At 39.4% G+C, this 10,916-nt stretch overlaps 1 protein-coding gene across 2 annotated transcripts in view; it reads right to left on the bottom strand.

Annotated features, from left to right (window-relative positions):
• Positions 1-4,612: 4,612 nt before the first annotated feature.
• Positions 4,613-10,916, bottom strand: part of col2a1b (collagen, type II, alpha 1b) — a 49,002-nt gene continuing 42,698 nt past the window's right edge. For both annotated transcript variants that reach the window (XM_008280757.1, XM_008280756.1), the window contains 11 exons: positions 10,179-10,286; positions 9,834-9,887; positions 9,092-9,199; positions 8,385-8,438; positions 8,087-8,194; positions 7,884-7,937; positions 7,648-7,755; positions 6,595-6,883; positions 6,107-6,294; positions 5,093-5,335; positions 4,613-4,844 (listed from right to left, as the gene is read on the bottom strand). In XM_008280757.1, the coding sequence (XP_008278979.1) occupies positions 4,698-4,844; positions 5,093-5,335; positions 6,107-6,294; positions 6,595-6,883; positions 7,648-7,755; positions 7,884-7,937; positions 8,087-8,194; positions 8,385-8,438; positions 9,092-9,199; positions 9,834-9,887; positions 10,179-10,286 (1,461 nt within the window). In that variant the 3' untranslated portion in view covers positions 4,613-4,697. The remainder of the gene's footprint in view (positions 4,845-5,092; positions 5,336-6,106; positions 6,295-6,594; positions 6,884-7,647; positions 7,756-7,883; positions 7,938-8,086; positions 8,195-8,384; positions 8,439-9,091; positions 9,200-9,833; positions 9,888-10,178; positions 10,287-10,916) is intronic.

Here is a 10,916-nt window from a genome sequence, read left to right on the forward strand (position 1 = left end):
ACTCCTGCTCAAGCTGTAATCTAAATGGAATAATCTAATGCCATTTTTATGACTTCAAAACACTGCTTGGAGTTACCATAAACCAACTGTGGAAGATATAGACACAGAGATAAGGAACCTTTTGCAGCTGTATGATTACAATATTTCTTTATATTTGTTACTGAGCCCCCTGTATTTTTCTTAATATTTCTTTTCTTATCACATTTTTCTCAGTTTAATGAAAAATAAGAAGTACTTGCTTACTCATCCTACATCTGCACTGAAGGAAAAAAAGTAGCAGAAGAAAAGATTAAATGGGAGTGTCAGGAAAGACAGACATTCCTTCAACCTAATAACCTTCTATCTCTCTTGTTGTCCCTCTTTGCTTTTCTTCTCCCACCATGCCTTATGCTGTGCTCTTTTATCTTTCATTAAGCTCCAATTAGGAGTCTTTGACCAACTGACCCTTAATGAACACTTGAAAGGCGCTAATCAGCTGGAGTGTGTTTATCAGGTCAAATAGGAGAGTGTGCAAACTCTAATGTGTGTCCTCTTCTAATTGCTTGTCTCATTTGTGTGTGTATGTGTGCACATGGTGTATTTTTGTGCATTGTTACGGCAATTTTTCACTTTGATAGCCTGACATTGATTTTGCACAGATGCTATTTAAGCCTTTCCCGATACATGATCACCACACCGGTTGTTTCGGTGCCGGCGGAGAGCTGCTGATCTAAATTTACTCTCAGGAAGCCATTAGAGCTGAAGGTTAACTATTTTGTCTCCAAGCTGCAGCAACCAGCTCTGAAAAATCCAGACCATTTAGCATATGTACAGCTGTCACTGATTGGTACAGAGACATTTCAACCAAATTTAGAAGTGTGTTATTACCATTTATGCTTAGAGAAGCTGTTAGTTAATCTCTCGAGTTCTGCTTTTTTGGTCCTCCCACATAGGCTCCATCATAATTGACTTTTTTGTCACGACACTGTTAAAAAAAAAAGCTTTGATAATAAATGGAATAATTTTCTCAGTTGGAACATTTAATTGCCTGTAATGTTAAAATTAATACCACTGCTGGCATGTGCACTGTAGATGCACTGAATATCCAGCTCAGGTTCCTGCTTATATGAAACAAAACCTGACTGGATTAACAGTATCATTTTATTTTTTTCCATTCTTACTTGAGTTCATTGTAGCCATATTTAATGGCAATACCTGTGGAGCGTTCCCTGAGAGCAGTGGTGTGACTAAATATATAAGTATTTTTCATTCCTCATCATCACATTGTAAAGTGTGAAAGGCTTCTTTCAGTCTGCTTGTCAACATCATTATAATGTGTGTTCAGGACCGAGGCACTGGGATTGTTAGTGGGACTTTAAAGCTGAAATTATACAAAATTATGTTCATTTTTTAAAAAGATTTTCCTATAATGTCTATTTATACCTTCTGTGCGTTAATGGGTAATATTAAGTGGACTATTGTTTAACAATAAGGCAAACAAAATAAGGAAAAGGGACTCTTCCGTTTTGCAGAAATTGGCAATAATGCAACTAATTACAGAGGCTCAGAAAAAAGCTTTTGCCTTTAATGGGTCACAAACCAAAAATTGGGACTCGCTATGTGAAGAGGATTATTTTTAATATTATTTTGTCTTGTGATCTCTTTGAGGATTGTATGGTTTGCCATAAAATTCAGTACAGTTTCCTCTGCACCATCATCATTTCAAATAATAATTTTTTTAAAACTCATTTTGGGCCAAATACCCGACATGCTGGCATGTTCAGCTCCAAGCACTGTTGTGCTGAAGTGCTGTACAGCCTCACAGAGCTGGTAGCATGGCTTTGTCTTACTTGTGTATATGTGATGGATTAAAGTGTACAAACTTTTATGTGTTCATCTTATATATTAAAAAATAGTCTGCCCCCTTTTATCAAGAATTGAGTTGGTAAAGTGGTAAGAGCTGAAGCAGAGCCTAGAATAGGACGACTTTCTGTGTTCTGTAATGTACTAAATGTGGTGTGCGTGCTGTAAACTACAGAGAAAGACAGGTTCAAGTCTGTGTTGTTCACATGCTGTGAATTAGAACTAGAGTCAGTAGAACTATGAGTAGACCATATGGAGTAGACTGATGTTGATATTGTTCTGGTCCATGTAATATCTGGTATTGGTTGGGAAACAACAGACTTAAAGGGGATGAGAATAAAAAAGTGGACATTTGTTGTTTCTAAACCAAACTGTCTGTGGATAAACTTGTGACGCACTGTTGGTGTAACTTTACATGCTCGGAATACATCCTGAATGCTAGCTGTTTTACACTAATCATACATTTGATGTTCATGCGCCAGAGTTCAGTTTCCACAAAAGCATCTAATGTAATCTTGAATGCCCTTTGACTCATTAAGGTACAGTGATGACCCCCAAAACTCAAGAACCAAACATATCCTCTGTGTGTAGTTTTTTTCTGTGGATATTTTTCTTTTTTATTGGTGATGTATTTCTGTCCAGTGATTTTGTTTTCTGTCCTGTTTGTTAACCAAAAATGATTGGAACAAAGATAAAGTCACAGATCAGAAACCAGTACATTAAATAATAAATGAACTATCAAAAAGTGATTTCAGGAAAATAAAACAACAGCAAATATATAGATATAAAAATAAAAGAAACATTGCTCTACTTTGTTCATAGAAATGCTTCTACGTTTTATTACTACTGCAGGTTGAAAAAAGGCAAGAAGATGAAGAGAAGCAATAGAAGTACAGGAAGACATTATCAATTCACAGAATGAGTTGATCATGGTTGGCAGTGTTTCCCATTTCTACGTTACCATGCAATAAACTAAAGGAAATGATTGGAAAAGTATTTTGCATATATAGGTACATGATACGAACTTTCACCACCTCCTTCTTCAATGTTTTAAAAAAAGCAAAACATTAATCAAAGCAAAATCACAATGGCCCCGCATCCATCCATCTCTCCACTGCCTTTTCTCCAAATCTGAGCTGTTTCTCCCCCTCGGAAATAAATGTGGATGTCGCAACAAACAATATGAAGTGGAAGCAGGGCACAGCAAAATGTTTAGGTGTGACTTTATTTAAGGAAACCAACACTGCCCCAGATATTTCAACATGGGGGGAAACAAAACAGAATATAAATAAAAAGCAACTTCAGCCTCTTACTTGGTTTTGTCTTTTATTTTCCAATTTACATTAATTAAGACGTAACAAAAACAAGTCATGATCATAATAATAATATAATATTGCTATTATTATTAATAATAATATTATTAATAATAAAAATATACACAACCTCACATGAACGAACCCTCTGCGCTGGCTGTAGAACTGGAGTGACAAAGTCAGACACACCTTAGATCTCTTTTTTTTTGTTGTTTTTTTTTTTTAACTTTGTGTGTGTGTGTGTGTGTAAGTGTGATTGTGCATGCCGAGGCAGAGGGCCACCCTGTGTGAGGGGACTGAAAGGAGGAAGTAGAGAGGGATGGGGGTCAGCGGTCACAGCAAATGGGCTTTTCTGACCAAAACATACTGGTCTTATTGCTATTTGTCTAAAATATGGTGTGTGTAAACAAAGATTTGGGGGGAGAAGGCCTCAGTTTGATCTGTGAAGATTTTTTTATCTTTTCATTTTTTTTGCATGAGGTAGCTTTAAAATGTCAAAAACAAATGTTAAGAAAACAAAAAGAAAATAAATTTTGTTCCAAATTGGTCATATCAAAAAAACAAAAAACAAAAACTAATCAGGGGCATATTTATTTATGTACTGGGGTTGAAGAAGCAGGAGGGATGTGTGAAGCAAGGACATTTATCACCCTGAAATCCAAAATCCCAGGGCGAAATGCCCTCTCTGAGAAACTGTATATATATGTATACACACATATACATATATATACATATATACAAGTCACTACATATGAGTATCTGGTTGTTTAAAAAATACAAACTGTTTTACAACAATAGCACCATTGACTTTATTATAATACACAGTAATTTTCAATACACACTGTGGTGGCAGAAACAGAAACACCTGCACTTTCTTCGTAGCTAGATTTTTGGTTTCAAAGAGATATGTATTCTTTAGTGGATGTGGTACAGGAGTGGTGGGATGACAAGAAAAGAGGAGGAAGTAAGAGAGGCAGTTGGTGGATAAGGATTTTTTTTTTTTTTTTAAATATGTGTAAGCGGGCTTTTTAAAAAATTTCTTTGCAACAAACTCAGTCCTACCACACCGGGGACCCAAACCTAGACAATAAATAAATAACACCGGCACACTGTTCTCTCTCTCTTTCTCCTGTTCCCTGGTATGTTCCTGTACTCTTGTCATACCGTCATACTTCCTCCTTCTTGTTCATGGGTATAGGGTGGGTGAAGTTTGGGGGGGGGCTATTGGGGGAATGCAGGGTGTCCATGTGGGGGGGAGTGAGGGGGAGCTGACTGGATGCAATGCTGGATGAATCACAAATGACAGTTGCTGGTGCCATTCAGTGCAGATATCCTACGGAGTTCGACTTGGAAAAGCGCTTTTTACTTAGAAAAAAACGTCCCATTTAAAAAAGTGTCTTGATTTTTCTTCTTTCTCTCTCTCTTTCTCTCCTCCTTTATCTGAAGCGTGCTCCTCTTTCATTTTATTTATTTATTTATTTATTTTCCAAATTCTCACTTCTTCTTACTCTTCTTTTTGTTTTTGTTTTATCCCTCGTTCTTTTACAAGAAGCAGACAGCCCCGACGTCGACTCCAAACTCCTGGTCTGCTCCGCCAATATCCATGGGGGCAATGTCCACAATGGGCAGACGAGAGGTCTTCTGTGATCTGTATTCGATCACTGTCTTGCCCCACTGTCCCGTGTGTTTCTGTGCAGAGGGAAAGAGCAGAGTGGCTGGTAAATGACCTATGACTTCTCCAAAACTGCACAGAATGAGACTGATTTGGTGAGTGAACACCAGAGATTAAGAGAGACGGTGCTCCACATCTGTCAGGTGAGCAGGTGAATTTGTGAACTTTAGCATTTTGTGCACCAATTTTATTATCCCTGTGTTTTGTGTTGTATTATTCATTTTTGTTTTGCATGTAAAAAATGTGTATGGATCGCCGGGCTTACCGTGCAGCCATCCTCCATCACGCTGTAAGTGAATCGGCTGTTGCCCTCGGCCCTGATCTCCACATCGTTGGAGCCCTGCAGCAGCACGGCCTTCTTCAGGTTGCCTGTCGAAGCGTCCATGTAGGCCACGCTGTTCTTACAGTGGTAGGTGAGGTTTTGAGAAGCCTCGGTGGACAGCAGTCTCAGGAAAGTCATCTGAATGGCGGCAGTGTTGGCTGCCAGGCTGTCATCACCGTAGCTGAACTGCATTGAAGGTGAAAAAGGGATAAGTCAGAAGAATAGCTAATTATTCTTTTACTGCTATTGCAGTTGTAGTGACTGTTTTTACGACAAATTTCATACATGGCATATGTTTCTTTTTGTATAACAATGTGACACTCCTGATATATTTGTAGCAACATTCTTCGCTAAAGCCAAGTGTCTTTTTTTTGGCACTACAGCTACAGTCACTAGAGCCAGAGTTATTCAGATCTTAACCACACAGGCTGTAGAAGGAGCTGACTGATTAAAACCAGATTTTATGTCCTCATCCATTGGAAATTAGTTTATTGGTCTCCAAGAAGACATTTTGATCTATATTTGACAATAAATAATGTCCTTTTGAGACAATGACATTATTATTTTTCTTTTAGTAGAGAAAGACTGAGGAGAAAACAAGGGAAAAAGTGCTGCCAATAATTTATTAGAATCCCTACAGTTACAGAAATAAACAGTAAATTAGTAACATTTGTACTGAAAATGACATTTGTCAAATCAAACTGTCAGGGTTGCTTTTGCATTATGGATTTTTAAAAAATGAATTTTTCAGTTTTTAATTAAAAAGATGTATTCTTCCTTCCATGTATTTACATGCATTTATCACACGCAGGGTCCAGATTACTTTACGAAAAACAAAATAAAGCAAAACAAAACAAGCCCGAGGTGTGATAGAAAAATGCAAATTCCGCTACTAATTGCACTGGGGGGGAAATATTTTACAGGCACAGAAAAGTAAAGAAAAGGTATCAAACTTACGTGGAATCCTCCATTCATTGTCTCTCCAAACCAGACATGTTTGCGGTCCTTGCTTTTGCTGGACCACCAGTTCTTGCGCGGGATGCTGGAAGGTTTGGGGTAGACGCAGGACTCCCCAGTCTCCATGTTGCAGAAAACCTTGATTGCATCAACGGTGCAGCCCTGATTGGGATCAATCCAGTACTCTCCTGTCGTCAGAAGGAGAAAAAAACACATGAAACTTTTCGCTCAACATCTTGCTTCCTTTTTTGGGCTACCTAAAAAGCTGCTAATTGTTGAACTGTTAATATTTAATGTCGTGGTATATTGTAATATTGCAGAATTGAAAAAACAGACTCTGAACCTGCTCAGTGTAAACACTCCCAGACTACACATACTACAGTATCTTTATCCAAATTTTGACTTTAGCAAACTTGAGCTACCAACACAACTTCTGTCTGTTTCATCATCTCTCCCCAATTTAACCAATTCCTCTCGGTGTCACTCACCGTTCTTCCAGTCAGGATGGCAGAGCTTCAGGTCTCTGCAGGTGCGAGCTGGGTTCTTCCTGGATCCCTCGGGGCTGCGAATGTTCTCAATCTGATTGTTTAGAGACTTGAGAGTGGCGTCGACCTCAGCATCATGCTGACGGAGATTTCCGGAAGCCTGGTCGGCCCTCATGTACCTGAGAGGATCAGGGGACTTCTCGGTCTGACCCAGACCAGCGAAGGCAGACATATCAATGCCAGGGCCGGGGGGACCAGGAGGACCAGGGGGTCCAGGGTTTCCAGGAGGACCCTGAGGGAAAAAGAAGAACATTGGAAGAGTTAAATACATTATTTTGTCTAGAAATCTCTGCATTGGATTCTTACTGCTTGCTTTTAAGACAGGTGTCTTAAATGTTCTGCAATATGTTTACTTAGCCGCCTCTAGTTTTCTGGTCCTGGAAAATCACTCTTAGTTTCAATAATGCATGCATTGCAAACATGTTATTTAGTTGCTTCAAAACCCCTTTTATAATGTGACCTTTACCAATTTTTATTTTTCATTCTGGTTTTTGAATCTGTTAACTGCCATTTAATAACTCATTCAATTTTCATCTATTTATTGATGAAGGCTTTTAGTTCCCTCACTTTAATATCACAGAATGAAAAGCAGGAATTAATATTAAACCTAAATTTACATCGAAGCACATGTGAAACTTTTGTCCTTTGGTTTATGTGACTCATACAACAAAACTAAACAGTCCTTCTAAACAGCAGCAAAATGCTTTTGTTTTAAGTGTTGGATGAACATTCATGCATGGATGCAAAGATCACTTAGTGATGCATGTCAGCAGGTCACGTTACAGGTAATTATTTGAAGTGTTCAATTTATATTTAGCAACAGCATAATTTAGACCTATTATATTGTGCGACTCTTGCACAGTCAGGCGCTTGCTATTTCAAGGACATTCATGATAGATATTTTCAGACCATGAGCATGTAACATAAAGTGCAGAAGTGTTTCTAACTGAGAAAAAGATCAGTTTAACAGGTAGAGAAAATTCTTGTAATACTCACAGCAGGACCGGTCTCTCCACTGCGACCACGAGGTCCAGGAGGTCCAATGGGTCCTGGGAGACCATTCGTACCGTCCTTTCCAGCAGGGCCAACAGGTCCAGGGGGTCCCTACAAATACAGATGGAGATGTTATGCTCAGAAGATACTGTATGTTAACTAGTAATTTGTCTTTGAATTTAAAGTTATTTTTAAATGATTTACTACCGCCCGGTATTTATAATGGTGTTTATACTCACTCGTTGTCCAGAAGGTCCAGAAGGTCCAGTAGCACCCTGGTCTCCAGCTTGACCCTAAAACAGGGGAGGCACAGTAAATATCAGAGGGATGATCATAAGATGAAACTATAGTGCAGCCAAAGCATGTGTCAATTTAATTCACTGAATCGGTATACCACAAAGGTCAGGATCCAAATGCATTTACAGTCAGTCTGAGTGCTTACCGGAGGTCCAGGGAGACCCTGCAGACCAGTGAAGCCTCTGTGTCCCTTCTGTCCTCTCTCACCACCCTCTCCAGCCTCACCCTTGTCACCACGGGGTCCTTGGGGTCCCTGAGAGCAAGTGGACAACATCTTAATTTATCTTTGTTTGCCTAGGGAAGAGCGTTAATTCCAAAGCTTAAGTTCACTCTTTTAGTGACAAAAGTAATTCTCACTTTCGTTCAATGCAGGACAGAAATGCAGGACAGAAATAAATAAAAATTGGATGTGCAGGTTTGCTAAAGGTCAACAATATACATACAGGCATTCCTCTGGCTCCAGCAGGTCCTGGAGGTCCAGCAGGTCCTTGTGCACCCTGAAAAACACAAACAAAAGAAAGAAAAGTGGGTGAAAGTCATGGTATCCTTTAATACTGTGCTAAAAGGAAGTCAATATGTTCTTATTAATTGCTGTATTTTTTCTTTTTTAAAAAGATTATTCGCATTTTTCCCTCACTCAAGCACACGTAAGTGTGTGTGTATAATGTATACCACCTGTGTATCCCCTTGACCTTATTTTAATGATTTAACAATATGCTTCTTACCAGGCCTGCCTGCATCTTGATAATTAGCATGACTGAAGATGAGAGGGAAACTTTCCATCTTGGTAACCCATGAGGTCAAATATGCCTTTGATGTATTTAATGTGCGTTCAAGAGGGGAAAAAAATCATGTTAAATAGAGGACAACCTTTACTGCAATGCGCTAAATAAATTTTATGTAAATGAGAAAAGAAGTCGCAGGGTTTAATTTTCTCTCTAAGACCCCACGTCAGGCAAGGATGAAACACTTGAGACATCCTCCTCCGTACTTCCTATCGCACAATAAGCTAATTTTCAGCAGGATGACATCCACCCTGTGAATATCTCATAAAGTCAAGCAAACTTTACTCCTTCGCTGCAGGTTTTCTGGAGCCATCCTGCTGTTTTAAGAAAGTGACATGTTTGCTTGTGTTGCAGTTACTACTTACAGACTCTCCTCTGTCTCCTTGTTTGCCGGTGGGACCGACTGGGCCAGAAGCACCAGGAGCGCCTGGAGCACCGGGAGCGCCTGCAGGGCCGGTGTTACCACGATCACCCTGCAGCAAAGAAAGAACAACAGTCACGACAGGGAAGTTCTGAATATATGATCATTGCTGTCTACATAAGTAAAAACATAACAAAACCAGATAGTTAAAAAATAGAATTGCACTTAATGGATGTACACTGCATAAATGACAGATATTTAATTACTATGTAATGGAACAGTGCGCTAAAAAAAACAAAACTGCTTTAAGAAAAGAAAATGTGCTAGAGTCCAAAAGTAAATACACACTAAAAAGATGAACAAATAGCTCTTTGTGGCAGCAGATTTAAAAAAAAAAGAAAGATGTTTGAATATGATTCTGCCTGTTGAACGTTATTGCATTTTCAACACTACCCATTTCACAGACAGTTTTTGAACAGTTCCAGCAAAGAGTTGACTGAATCAATAAAATTCATTACATCAGGCCAGAAAAACCTTCAAACAGCAGTTTACATCACTTGCATCAGAGCAGAGGGGCTGCTGTTGTTGGGCAATCAGGGAAATTTAAATTCATTTATGCCACTAATGCTCATGCTTTCCACACGTCCAAATAATCATTAAACAAAACTGACTGGAGAGTTGTTCAATATTTATAGCAGCGTCCTGCAACATGGACAATTTTATTCAGTGTACTTCCTGTTTCTCACCTTGATTCCAGTAGCACCATCTCTACCAGGAGGTCCATCTGATCCGGGGTTGCCCTTTCAGATGACAGAAGAAAATCAAGTGTTAATAGTTTCTACCTCCACCGAGCCAGATGTCCTACTGAACACAGATCAGCTGCGTGATGAATCCTGCTCCAACAAAACGCATTAATAATACAGTGTAAACACAAAAATAAATGCACTGTATAGATGACGCAGATAACGGTGCCTTTTAATGAACTTGGCCTGCCATTTCAATCATGGGATGTAAACGGTTGAGCTCCAATGAACTAAATACAGAGTGGAAGATCTGAACACATGCATGTTGTGTGTTGGCCAGTGTCTGACCTCTCTGCCGGGCTCTCCTGCAGGTCCAGTGAGTCCAGGTGGTCCAACAGGTCCTGGGGGTCCACGGTCGCCGGCGCCACCAGGACCTCCCTGCTTTCCGGGCTCACCCTGAGAGGAGAGAAGATGACTCATTATTAGACTTTAGACCTAATAAATTATAAGACATTGTGAGTCACCCAGTGGGACGACTCATCCTCTGATTCACTGATACACACTTTTATGATTCTTACAATCTCAGTGGAAGACAGAAGCTATGGATGTAAAGTAAGGTTGAGGTGGTGGTAAGGATAATGTCGTGTTTTTGTGCAGGCAGATTCATTCTCTAAAATCAGCAGTGACACCTGCTTAATAGACGTGGGCATAAGAGACATTTAAACAGGAAACAACAACATTTCAGCATCTTAAAAACTCTGCTTCTGCTGCAAAATTCATTTTGTTCCGTAGTATTGGAAATGTTTCCAGGACACCCTCCGTGTGTTTGTTAGTTTGAAAGTCAAATGTGACAGCCAATCCCATGTCTGTGAATGATGTGCTGATCCAGTCAGTTGAAGGAAGGTTGACTCAGCTTCTAATATTAATTCCTCATTGGCCAAGCCAGATGACAATCAGTGTCAGTACTTCACATTGTATTTGAATAAATAGGTGCAATTTTGGGTCACTTGTATATACTCTTGCAAAAATCTGAAGCGATCTTATCATCCATCCATCCATTATCTATACACCGCCTTATCCTCATTA

Source organism: Stegastes partitus, unplaced genomic scaffold (genome assembly GCF_000690725.1).
Source record: "Stegastes partitus isolate 25-593 unplaced genomic scaffold, Stegastes_partitus-1.0.2 Scaffold208, whole genome shotgun sequence".
In the NCBI taxonomy this organism is placed as follows: domain Eukaryota; kingdom Metazoa; phylum Chordata; class Actinopteri; family Pomacentridae; genus Stegastes; species Stegastes partitus.